Raw genomic sequence first — 13,615 nt, 5'->3', positions numbered from 1 at the left:
GAGCCTATAAGGGCCATTCTCAGTCTAACCACCACAAACCCTTTAATGGTTTGCTTCTGAAGAACAGGGAAAATGGATGGTAACAGAAAAATTCCAAGAAAGGGAAGGTTTCAATATCTAGTAGGAGAACTTAATTCTTGCCCCTTTTTGAGGTAAGCAAGGTTAACATTTAAACAGAATAATTCAGAAGTTCATTTCATAGTAATGAACTTAATTTGATATATAAAGCTGTTTTGTTTCATCACAAGGCATACATAAAGAAAACTTAGTAGTAGCTATCAGTTCACTTTATTTCAGTGAAACAGCTCTCAATTTTAATTGTGAAACTACTTACTCAGCCGTGTTGGTATCAGTGACTTCTTGGTTATCCTCTTGGTTTCTAATTCCATGAGAATGCATTTATACAAACATCCCTCTAAATCCATCTTGGGATGCAGCCTTTCTTTGTCTGGAACATACCCTTGCCCATCCCCGTTTACAGAGTTACTCGGAAGATGGAAGGCCATTGCAGCATTTTGGCAGGCCTTCTGCCCCTTCTCTGCAGGGTATATCATTCCTGCCCAAGGCAATGGTGACAACACCAGAAATAAGGCTTGATATAATGGGACAGCAGCCAGTGAATTCTTGGCTACCTCACATTGTAAAGTTGCTGTTAGCTGCTGGGCACATAAGACCATCCAGTAAATTAAAAAACAGCTATGTGTAAACTTACAACTTAGGTGCTGTTTGTCTTGTTGGCTTTGGACATCTTACATGATGACATTTTGATCTCCTACCCAGGCTGTTTTGACTACTTACTGCCAGCCTAAGAAGGCTGATCTCTTCCTGAAAAGTAGATCTGAGCCTAAAAGATGTATTGTCATGTTGCATTGGCTGCCTTCATCTGCAGGAGCTGTGAAGGCCTCAAGTATTTTGGTAACTTTCATCCTGTTACAGCTTTAAGGGCACTCTCACTGTCCTGCATCTGGCTAGCCTCTAAGCATTACATTCCCTGCCCTGTTTGCCCCATTAAGAGTAACAAGTAGTAATTCTGCCTTGTGTATTGTAAAGAATCTTCTAGTTAGCATAAGTAGAGTGCCAGGACATACCATCAAATAAGAGAAGCCAGGAAATAATAGGGTCATTCATTGTGCATAATCTTTCTACAAATTAAATTCTTCAGTTTATTTACCTTTCATGAAATATGTCTACTGTTAAGTGTACACCAGATGCAGATTATGATAACGGTGATGCATTGATTGAGATTCCTTTGCTTTCTGTGATTACAGATGTGTATATAAACTCATCCATCACAGAAGAACCTGACTCAGCAATCCTTTTGTTGGCCACCTGAGTATAGACTTCTTAGGGACATGATTTTTGAGTTCAGGTACATAAAATTATTTACTCTGAAGATGTCCTTGAATGTGCAGCAATTACTTTCAAAGTCAGATCTCTACATGTGGGTTTGTTGAGAACTGCTGGATAAGAAGTTGAGCTCCTTAGCTATTAACTGAAGATGATATTATCCCTCTTATATAACTGCATCCACAGCCTACACCCCACATTGCATGAAGCACATTTTTCTGTGTGGAATTCTGTTCCTCTTGACTCTGTCTGGCAAGGTCTAGTCTCTGTGTTGTCTCCTGTGAAAAGCTTTCTTGACTGTCTTGTGCATATGCCTCAATGCACCCCCTCCACTCCCAACATAAACACCACACAAACCTGATCCTTCTCTGGGGTTTCCAAAATAAATAGTTATTTTAGTTCTTAATTTGTAGAAACATTATGCATAATGAATGATCCCAAGGTTTTCTGGCCTCTCTTACTGTGCTGTTGAACATTGCTATATTCCAGGGAGCACACTTAGCCAACTTGCTTAGGACTCTTCCTTGGCTTCCCACCAACTATACTGCACTCACTGCACTGTTTCCTTCCAGCTCCCAAGATCAGTAACACCCTGTGGAGCCTCTGTCCCAAGGACCTCTTTCTTTACTCCAAGTATAGGAGCAGATCTTTATAAAAAGTATTTGGGGCTAGAGAGGGAGCTCTTCTAGGCTCCTTACCCTCATTTTCCAGCCAGCACTCCAGGCTATAACTCTTTGACAAAGTAGATGTTTGCTGACCTTGGTAGAGGAAACAGTGCTCAGAACTCAGATGAGCTGTGAAGAAATACATTCCGCAACCACCACCACCACCCTTGTTTTGGTTTTTTGGTTTTTTGCTGCTTTTTAGCCATAGTTTTATTTATTTATTTATTTATTTATTTATTTATTTATTTATTTATTTGCAGTTTCAAAGACATTAAGGGAGAAGCCCTGGAGATTTTTTGTTTTCAACTTAAAACTAAAATCCCCATGGGTAGAAGCTGTGTTTTTTGTGTGTTTTGAGACAAATATTTTTCAGATGGCTAGGAGCACTTAGTAGGTTCTGTGTAAATGCTTCAGAGCAACTGTAAAACTTTTCACAAGTGTTTATTGCCCAGCAGGGTTACAGAAACATTACCACTCTGTAATATCCTCAACACAGAATATCGGGTATTTAAAGCCTACGGTGAATCAGTATAGAAGACTAGGAATTCAGTAGTGAGGTTGAACATAGAACATGCAATTTTCTGCAGCCTGACCAATGTCTTTGCCATGTCTCTACTGCTCAAGCATGCATCCTTAGTGTCACTGCAGAGTTAGGTTCTGTAACCTGCCTGTGAATGTGGTGGTAAGAAGGAGCTGTACCTCTAGAGACCTCAGTAGGCTTGAGGGACAGAATCTCCCAGAGTCAGACCTGCAAACATACCTGTCCCTTGACTGTTTTCACTCAAGCAATTGCAGGGGCTACCTCATTAATTAAACCCACAGTTGTTTTTAAGTTATCTTTTTTAATGTACATTTGATCAGTCTGTGCTCTAAGAATAAGACTGAAGAGGATATTTGAGAATGAATTACCTGCAGCTTATAACTTGTAGTTCACCTTTGTAAGAAGAATTTCCCACTGTGCTCCAGCACTGCCCTCGGCAAAGCCCACTGTCTTCAGGCCTGCAGCATCTGCTTCAGAAGGAGCCAGACTTTAACTTGCCTGCCTTGGTAGGCTGAGTTTTACACTGTGAGCCATCATGGATTAGTGGTTCGTGGACTCACTGACAACATTTTTCAGTTTGTGCTAAGGATTCGAGGTGTCATGGTTTAAAGGGGGAAATAGAAAACATCAGCTTGTGTTCCAAAAGCAAATACTATTTTCCTGAGGTTTCTCTCCCGGTTTTTTTTTTTTTCTTTTTTTTTTATCTATATGAATCTACACAGTGAAATACCATGTGAAGTGTATCCTTAGCTGTGAGCTGTAGCCAAAATTTGAAGCCTTTTATTTGGGCAGTAAGTTCCTTTAAAGACTTCTATTTAAGTTTTAGTTTACACATATGGGTGCTTTGATTGGATGTATGCCTGTGTACTGCTTGATGCCTGGAGCCCGTGGAGACCAAAAGAGGGTGTCAGGTACCCTGGAACTGGAATTTCTGATGGTTGTGGGCATTTATGTGGGTGCTGGGAATGGAGCCCGGCTGCTGAAAGAGTAGCTGGTGCTCTTCACCGCTGAGCCATCTTTCCAGCCCCAACTTTGTCCTTGGAATTTAATACATAGCCAGGCTGGTCTTGTACCTCCTTCCTCACTCTCCTGAGTGCTACACCACTGTGCCTGGCATGGACATGTATTTTATTCAGTTGTCAAAATCTATGCCTGGGCAGTATCTGCAACGTTTGATTAAGGAAGAGTAAAGGTATAAACTAAGGAGTGACCTGGCCCAGGGAAGGTATTTACCTAAGACCTGTGTCATCTTTTGTCTCTTTTTTTCTGGAAAAATGTGAGCAACTGAATACAAAGAGGTAAAAGCCCAGACTCCTTGTATGTGGTTTCTTTTTGATGTATTGTCCTTACATGTTACTTTTGGAGTTTGTTTTTCTGGTATATTTTTGGTTGTTTTTTTTTTTTTTATATGCAAGTGCAAACAGATGGCATGATTGTTGTAAATGCCTTCCATGTAAAGGTGAGAAAGTAGGAGTTCTATTTTTTTAAGATAGGCAAGGTGAAGTTGGACAGCCATAGCAGGGCTAAAGAAGGAAAATGAGAAGAAAGTGGCAAGGATCAAGAATTTGATGAACACCCTGTGACCATCCACTAGTCTGTGCCTTAAAGGCATATTCAAAACCACTGCTAGAGACCTGGTGGTGGTAGAGCACGCCTTTAATCCCAGCACTCAGGAGGCAGAGACAGGTGAATTTCCCTGAGCTCTAGGCTAGCCTGATCTATAAAGAAAATTCCAGGATAGCCAGGGATACACAGAGGAGACTCTATCTTGAAAAACAAAATAAACAAAAATCACTGTTGTTTTTGTGGTGGTATTGCATTTGTTTCGAAATTTGGAGTGATTGTTCAAGGAGGGCACAAAGTGACATAAATTTACAGGCATACCTGTATGCTGGAGAAGGAATTCATTCACAGTAACTTATGAATGGCTAAGTAATTTATAGTTAGTTAGTTTAAATGAAAAGGAAATAGAAATTACCTGCCTTACCAAGATACTAGATTTGAAAGTATACATTATTTATGTTGATGTGTTCTCAAAGCTTTTAATTTGTAACATTTTTAAGCTATCTGCCAGTCTAAATATGTGATTCATTAAATTCTTGTATTTTTTAAAGACAGTAAACAGATTACAAGATAATTAACCAAAAGAAAACCCAACCTAACCCATAAGACTAGTAAAAATAGTGGATGTGTTCTGCTTGTATTGCTTGAGGAAGCGAGAACAGAGCCTTTGGTCTGACTAGACAGACTTGCTAGTTCCCTTGCTGTTGTACATATTTGGGCCAGCATTCAGAATTCCCATCCATGGCTTCTGAATGGGTCAAGCAGAGGTGATCATTTCCTCAAGGGCTGATAGGAGCATTAAGTGCTGAACACCTACACTTACCACTTTCCTGGAACACTGCAGATATTGGCAGGAGACCACAGCATCCTGAGTCACCATGTACATGAAGTAGATGATAGATAGACAGACTATATCCTGCACAGGGCAAGACTCACACTCCACTCGTGTCTCTAGTTCTTCACATTTGAAAGAAATTTAGAAGAATGCTTTTGAGGAGAAAATGTAATGCCAGAATGGTAAGGGCTGTCCTATTTCCACATTTCCAAACTGTGGGGCTTTTCTGCTGCTTTTTCTTTGCATTTGTATTCTCACATTTGTGACTACTTATCCTCACTCAGCTGAAATGGCTTTGAATTGCAGCCACATGCTCTCCTCTGTCTCTGTGGCGAGTCTTTTGCCAGCTCCAGTAGTCCAGTTATAGGGCCTACATAGTGAAAGAGGGATATTCCCCATCCACTAGGTTTAAGGCACAGACTTGAAATATGAAAGGAAGGTTATTAGACTTTGGCTACTGCTTTGCACCATGGAGGATACTAACACAAAGTCTGCTGAGCTACAGTAGTTTTATTCTAACCATCTTTATTGTATATGGCTCTGAAGGCTTTCTCCCTGTCACCTATGCCAGGCCATACTTCTGCCCAAGTCATGTTCTGTGTGTGGCACATGCTCATCTCCTCAGAAGTTATTTAAGGACTTTTCCTAAGTCTCCCAAGGTGGTTTGGCCATTGGACCCTTCCTGCCCCTACATACCAGGTCTGTCATGACAGCTATTAGCCCTACACCATCATGACCGCTACCTTCACTGATAATTACACACTTCCCGAGGGCAGAAGCCACATTCTGCTTCCTGGTGTTTTTGTACCTGCTGGGCTGAGCATGTTACCTACCCACATTCAGTTTCAGGGCTGTTAGCTGAGGGAATACCATGCTCATCCTAGCATGAACTCATGATCAGACAGGCAGGCACTACTCTTCTTTTGTGTTCTTGTGTAGACATACCCAAGATTCTTCTTGGAATCTTCAGGAAAGACTTCTAAAGGGCAGGAGAGTCATAAATAAGGACTACTACTCAGGCTTTAGTACTCCTTTGCATAGCTCAAAAAATGACTAAAAACCAGCACTTTCCATCAACTGTGGTATCTGGGTGACTCTTATGGAAGACAGACTTAAAACTGTACACTTCCACATGACTTAGGTTAACATTATACTTTCATTGTTGTTCATGAGTTTAGATTATTGAAAAAAGCTGGCATATAGATAATGTATTTATTTCTTAGATTTTGTCAAAAATAAACAAAACTAGACTTTTGTTTAAATCCATATATATTTGTTGACTGAGACTACTGCAATGAAGTATTCCACATTGGAATGTTTAAACAACAGGGATGTAGAAGGGGGAAGCTTGACATGTAGGAGTCAACAGAGTTGGTTTCTCCTGAAGCCTTTCACCTTGGCTTGTGGGCAGCTACCTTCTCCAAAGGTCCTCACCTAGTCATTCCTCTGTGTTTCTGTGTCCTAATCCCTTCTCTTATAAGTCTGGCCTGGAGAACTAGTCCAGCCACTAAAGGCTAAGGCTCACAACTGACATCTCCAGGGTAGCAATCATGTTGGATCAGGAACTATCCTAGTGACTTTTTCACTTAAATCACCTCTTTAAAGATCCCATGTCCTGAAAGTTAGAACTTTCTCATGAGTTTTGTGAGAAACTTCTGCTTCTAGCAGGGTGAATTTAGATAATACATGCAGGCAGGACACTTTATTGCCTGAAGTTATGCAGAGTAGTATGGTGAGAGCATACCCATCAGACCATGCTTGTATGTCAGACATACAGAAAATCACCACTGTTTGAGTAGCAGAGTTTGCTAAACTAGGTCCAGTTACTTCAAGCTAAGAAAAGTCTAGGAAGTATCATGCTAAATTTAATGGGTGAAAATGGAAAGTCTGAATCCATAAGAAACAGGGTAGAGGTTAAAAATTAATTACTTCTGCAGTTAATCAGAATGAGGCTTTCCAGTATAGTAGCTGTCCATGCATGCAAGACTATGTTAAACTTAGTAAGTAGTTTACAAAAACTGTTCAAATTAAAACTGCATCTATCCAGTCTTCTAATGAACAGGACATGGAAGAATAAGGTTAAAGGTAGGAAGCTTGTCAGAAAGACTTTTCTTAATTTCTCTAATGTTTTAAGAAATACCAGAAAGTCCCATCAGTTGAGTTTAAGCAACTCATCTTTTGAGTAGTTGCCTACTGTGAATAGTAAACAAAAACTCTGGGAAGTCTAATGAAAGCCTATTGTTGTGCTGTTTCTTAAACCAAGTAATTGTGAATTAATTTCTCATAAGCTTAGAAATCCTGAGTGTTTGAATTTTGGATCTACAACTATTTAAAGAATATTTCTTTTTTTCCCCCTCTCTTCTTTGTCATTGTAGCTCATGTTTTTTGGAATCTTCCTGTGCCTCGATGCCTTTCTGTATGTGTTCACCCTGCTTCCTTTAAGAGTCTTCCTGGCACTGTTCAGGCTCTTCACTCTTCCTTGCTATGGCCTACGGTAAGTTTAGATCTTGGCTATTTTTAGTGTCTAAACAATTTTGCTACTTTTATAACTTGCAGGGTTCTTAGAATAAAGATGACTCATGTAGTTTCATTCACAGGTCTTTAAACACTGCTTATCTGTTCAATTTATATTATATAATATTACACATTTGCATTGTTTTCCAGAGATATTTTGAACTAAAACGTTGCTTTAGCCAGTGAACTGACACTGCTGTGGAGGGCTGTGTGGTCGAGTAGAAACTGATTGACCATGTTCTTAACCCACCTGTGTGTTAAGGCTGCATTTATGAAAGATCCAGGTTCTAGTCTGGGGAGGTGGATATCAGAATCCCCTAAGGAGCCCTTACTGCAGGCTTCCTCCTCTAGTACACTTTAGAATTGCTATGTGAATCCGTAGTAGTCACACACTGCTGGCTGGTGACAGTAAAGAACTCTATAAAGGCATCATTCTGATAGGAAAGGTAAGGCAGCCTAAAGCAACTTGCATCGCTAGTGGATTATGGTGAGTGGCTGCCTCTCCTAAGCTTGTTTCCCATCTGACAAAAGAAGATATTGAGAGCTCAATACCTGTCCCCAGAAACTTGGAGATAAAAAAAATATGTCAGCAGAGTGCATGACTACAGCATTCAATAATGTACCTGCTTGCAGCACCCAAGAATAAATACCAGGTTATTTCACTTCTACTCCACCAAACAGAAAGGTGGACCGTTAAGTCTATGTGAAGCTTATGTGCTTTTGATCTTCAGGTGAGTAGGAAGTTTTGATTTTAGAGTTTTCCTTCTTCACAGTCATGTCAGCATGCCTCCACTCTGTGTAGCCACCCTTTACAAACTACTGTTTAGCTTTAGCATAGTTGTTTGAGTTACAACTTTAACAAGTGTCACTTTTGACTTTTGTCATTTAAAAAACAAAACTTTCTTTTTCAGTTTGAAATTTTAAAATGATGAAATGGACAATAATTTTTGAAACTCCATTTAATCATAGTGAATGTTTAATGAAACATAACACTTAGAATTATAGTTTAACCACCAAAGATGGGTTAGAATATTACTAGTAGATATTCAAAATTGTAAATTTTGTTTAAAAGACTAAAGTCACAAAGAAGTTTCTTTTGAAATAGAAAATGAGCCTATCCTTAATAGTAAATACCATCCTTTCAAATGAGCCTTAATCCATTTGATGAGAAAGAAATGCTTCTAATGTAAATAGAAATAATATGATGATCAGGTTGTGAAAAGAATAAAAATTGACTCTTAACAAGATTGTAGAGGATAAAACAATTGTAAGAGTTCAGCTCACTTCAGTGTTATAGAAGTTAGTCTTTTGTGTCTATAATCCTTCTCATCTTCCAGAATGATATGAATTATGCCATGTGTTCTATTAGTCACAAGTTAACCAGATGGGGAGATTGTCTTAGGAGTTTAAGCACCAGCTTAGGATCTGACAAGTATTTCCTTTTACTTTGATAGTTTTCAGGGAGGCTTGTTCTCATTAGTAAGCATCTAAGGGGACCTTTTTGGCACTGTGCTTTACTGCCACAGCCTCACCTTCATGTGCTGGTTTCTATATTGAGAGCTTGGGGAGATCATGGCATTTTAGTTACCTTTTCACAAGCCAAAAAAAAAAAAAAAAATCGATAAGATGCTGCCAAAATTGCAAATCTTCATGTGTGACTGCATACAGAGGGTGAATACTGTGAAGTTAGATTAATCCAATGCAAAACCTGATATAAAATACCTAAGGTCTTGCAGGGATTTCCCATGCACTTTGTGAGCGAGGTTATTACTTCTTAGTTATTCCGTGTCAGCAGTGTTAAACAGGTTAATAGTCTACCTGTGGCCTGCTCTGATCAGCTGTTGACACCCTCAAGTAAAGAGTTAAAAGGGTCTGTAACCTAGACTCTTCCTTCTGGATTGGTTCCTCCCTTTGTATATATGGATAGCACGTGGGAGATATACACTGCCTGACAATGGCATGTCAGTGTTTTCAAAGAGTCTCTTGAGGGTGAAATTCATCTTACTTGAAGACACTTCTTGTTCTTCAGGCATCTAGTACTGTTTTATGCTCAAAGTCATTTCTGTGTTTCTCTGGCAATTTGTGGGAACAGGACATGTAAGTAGCATCTAACATGGCCTTTCTGTTCTGAATATTAACAGATATTACAGAAAATAGGAATTCTTGAATCCTTACTCCAGTTTGCTTCTCATAACTGATTGGTGCTTCTTATAGTCAACCTTTTAATAGTAGAGTAAGCTTTTTAGCACATAACAATGAGTGCTTTAAAAAATTAGTTTGAAGCACTTTTTAGTCTAAATTAAGTTCAGTCATATTTGAAAGGGCTTTCTATTTTCATGGTTTTATAGCTAAGAGGACTGTAGAGGGCAGCCTATTATAAATAACTTCTAATACTCTGCAGTGTAGATTAACTGAAGAGCTACATTTCATGCTATTACTCATATTTATATGACAAATGAAATACAAGAATGAAGTAAAAATTGTGTAGCAGAATTTCAGCCATCTGGAAACCTCTATATGAGCAGGCAAGATTACAGAAAATATGAAGTACTACAGTATTCTATATTTGAGTTCAACAGTGTGTGTTTAGACTAATGTGGGCCACAGTTTATTTTCTCTGAACAGTGAAAACAATTTCTCTGTTGATTTTTTTTAAAGAATGGAATTGAAAATACATTATTCTGTGAAAAGTGACTCTGAACAAAACTATTAATATTATGCCTACAACCTTTCAAGTATTTCTAGAATACCCAAATACATTTTATTTTTACAGAATTATTTAGGAATAGCCAATTTCTTCTGTCTTATAGTTTCCCTTCCAATGTTCTCTACCCCTGTTAAAGATTATTTATTTGTTTTGCCTATAGCTGTTTCATATTCCATCTTTTTCAGCAAACAAAAAGTGCTCTTTCCTTCAGTCTGACTTGAAACCTGCAAAGAAGTTGATTGTATGCTTCTCCCCAGCTGTTACCATTCTCATCTCTTCTGCTTCAATATTTTGTCAAAAAAGTATCTTCCTAGTCTCTTTGTTAATTTTTTTCTAAAAATAGAGAAAGCTTGTTTGTTAATTAAATCCCAACATGGAAACAGTAACTGTCAATAGCAGGGCAGAGAATCAACAGTAGCAGGACATGTTGTCTTTTGTCATCAATGCCTTGAGTGAGTTTCCTCCTCATCTGCTTGAAGTTCTCTATGGTCAACATCTGTGAAAGGCTTTTTAAAGCAAATGATGCCCCCTGACCCAGAGTTTCTGCTTCGAGACTATTTCTAGATCTTCTGCTATCTTGCTGGTGGTTTTGGGCTTTGGTTTGAGGTTTGGGTTTTTGTTGCCACTGCTAACAACTGAGTGAACAGAGACATTGCCTTTAACAAAGGGTAAGAACCAGGAAGATTTTGTAGTCTTTTCAGTAACTCAGTCTTCATTTTGACTGCCTAGTCAGTGGACTATTTTGCCAACTCTCAACCAGCTAAAATTGTATTCTTTGGAGGATGTTGTGGGATGTGAGTGTGTGTGTGGGGGGGTGCTGCTTGTTAAGAATGCTGCACTGCTCCTGCAGAAAGTTTATAACACTTCTCAGTGGTCATAGGAAAACTTGGTAGATTCTGTTTCTGATGAATTAGTAGTCTTAACCCCTGCTACCCAGTGTATAATGAGAGAGAGAGGGAGAAGGAGAGGGGGATGGAGAGGGGGGTCATGAGAAGTGGGTTCACTCCTTTCCTAGAATAGGGTAAGATAGCTGTATTTTAGAGAGGATGAGATGATGTTTTCAGTGACTGAAAACATACAAACAATTGGGTTATGATATATTATATGAGTTATCTGGGTTTATCAAATATCATCTTTCTAAGTTTAACATATTCCAAGTTTGTGAAATATGTTAAAAATAACAATTATATGGGTAATTTAAGTAGTGTCAGTTTAAGTAGTATCAATGGAAATACTATCTCTTCCTAAAACTTCCATTATTTTTGTGCTTCAGAATTCTGTCATACTTAAGTTAAATGTTGAATGAGTTTGCAGAGGAAAATGGTGAAATCTAGAGCCCAGAACTGACAGCTATTAGTAAAGAAAGCTCTAGTGAACATTGCTAAGTGAGTTAGTACTAAATTTAGGAATACTGGGGTATTTTTCTTTAACAATTAGAGTAAATAAAATTGGGCAAACAAATTTTCCGATCCCTTGTCTTGGTTTTAGACATGACTCTTATCGAAGGCTTCATTGATTTCTTTTTTTCTTGTTTTAGGAAAGGAGAGTATCTTTTCTTTTGAAAGATGACCCCCCCCCCAGAGTTCTTATCTCTCAAAATTCTTGAGTTTCTTCACCTGTTGGCTTTCCTCCGTGTGCCTTACTTCATTCAATATAGTTATGCTCAAATTAACATGTGCAGTATCAATAGGCTTTTCTCTTTCCATACAAAGTTAAGCCCTTGAATCTGGCCTGAGCAACTATAAATGCCACCACAAGAGTGTATGGAGAGCTCCTAGTGTCTTGGTTGGGGAAACAAGTACGTCCATTACTTCCTCTTACCAGGACTGACAGTGTGGTGCACCAGTGAAGAGCAGTTTACTGTTACATAGAAAGCCTTCCTAGCATCAGGTTTTGTCCTCCCATGTTCCTCAGCATGACGCTGTAAGTAGCGTAGCAACATTACAACCTTCTCTCTTTCTTTCTCTCTTGTAAATCAGACCGAAGGGAGGAGCACTTTCACTTCCTTTATAGGATGGAGTGTGGTGGCACAGGGACTCCTTGTGGTGAGTAAACCCTGATTTTCCTTCTATATTCTTGGCCAAAGTGACCTCATTACAAAAGCAAAAGCGCCCCCATAGGCCACACAACCGTCTGAGGATGGAAGCACACTAAGGAAATGTGATTCCCTGACCTTCAGTAGTATCCTCAGCTTTTTCCACATTTATTCCACAGCGTTTGACCATACTGTCCCCATGACAATCACCTGTGATGTAATCTCTAATGACTTTTGTGGGTCTCTGTGGCAGCAAACACCTCAGTCCTTGCCCTAGGGCTAGCCCAGCTGCTTGTTGTTTTTCAGAAGCACCTTTTATTTTATTTTATTTTGTGTAAACACAAAACAGCTTCATAAACCAGTCACCTCATTTTAATATCATTAACTTAAGGTATAAGAAAAGATGCCAGCCTTCCAGTCTAAAGTGCTAAGAGATCAGTTTTTTTTACTGTGTGTCAATCAAACTTGAGAAATATTCAGTTCCCAGTTCAGCAAAGTTTCTTGGTCTTAGTACTTTAATTTACTCTAAGATTTTAAAGGGACTTCTAAAAATGTGAGCCACATGAAATACATAGTTTTTAAAATTTCAATAGTACTTGTCCTTCTCCACCCTTCAGTTACACACATATTTTACAGTGAAATGAGTCATGCTGACACCTGGCCTGTGTCCATGGCTTGAAATTACCTGGGGCATCAGAGCTCCGCTGCCTCAGTTTGTGGTTGCCTCTTCTTTCCTTCTTGATCTTGCTAGTACCAGTTTCACTCTCATAGTACAGTACCAAGGGTGGGGATGCCTCCCAGGGAGCATCATTCTCTGCCACGTAATTCTACTTCCATGGATCTATGAGACTTTAAACAGCTCGGGGATATATAATGTATAATAGTAAAGTGTGTAACATGAGATTTTTCATTTGTAATAATTGCAAAAGTATAGTGGAAGTATTTTGTTTTAACTGGAGTATCTTTTAAATTGTGTTGACGCCTTTAATCCCAGCACTTGGGAGGCAAAGGCAGGCAGATCTCTGTGAATTTGAGACCAGCCTGGTCTCTAGAGAGAGTGCCAGGATAGGCTCCAAAGCTACACAGAGAAACCCTGTCTGGAAAAACAAAAAATAAATAAATAAATAAATAAATAAATAAATAAGTAAAAATAGATACATATATCTTAAAAAAAAAAAAAATCCGGGCGTTGGTGGTGCATGCCTTTAATCCCAGTACTCAGGAGGCAGAGGCAGGTGGATCGCTGAGAGTTTGAGACCAGCCTGGTCTACAAGAGCTAGTTCCAGGACAGCCTCCAAAGCCACAGAGAAACCCTGTCTCGAAAAACAAAAAAAAAAAAAAAAAAATTGTGTTGAATATCTTATTTTTATTTTATGTCCTTATTTAATCTTGTCATGTCATAGCATGT

The 13,615-nt window shown here is 38.9% G+C and overlaps 1 protein-coding gene across 2 annotated transcripts in view; it reads left to right on the top strand.

Annotated features, from left to right (window-relative positions):
- Positions 1-13,615, top strand: part of Tapt1 (transmembrane anterior posterior transformation 1) — a 50,948-nt gene that overhangs the window by 15,264 nt on the left and 22,069 nt on the right. The window contains exons 2-3 of one of the 2 annotated variants that reach the window (XM_027386996.2): positions 1,269-1,369; positions 7,327-7,445. In XM_027386996.2, coding sequence (XP_027242797.1) covers positions 7,330-7,445 — 116 coding nt within the window. In that variant the 5' untranslated portion in view covers positions 1,269-1,369; positions 7,327-7,329. The remainder of the gene's footprint in view (positions 1-1,268; positions 1,370-7,326; positions 7,446-13,615) is intronic. The other variant, XM_027386997.2, reaches the window with a different exon arrangement.

Source organism: Cricetulus griseus (genome assembly GCF_003668045.3).
Source record: "Cricetulus griseus strain 17A/GY chromosome 1 unlocalized genomic scaffold, alternate assembly CriGri-PICRH-1.0 chr1_1, whole genome shotgun sequence".
NCBI lineage: Eukaryota > Metazoa > Chordata > Mammalia > Rodentia > Cricetidae > Cricetulus > Cricetulus griseus.
Note: the sequence above shows the minus strand (reverse complement) of the source record. Positions and strands in the feature narration are given on the sequence as shown.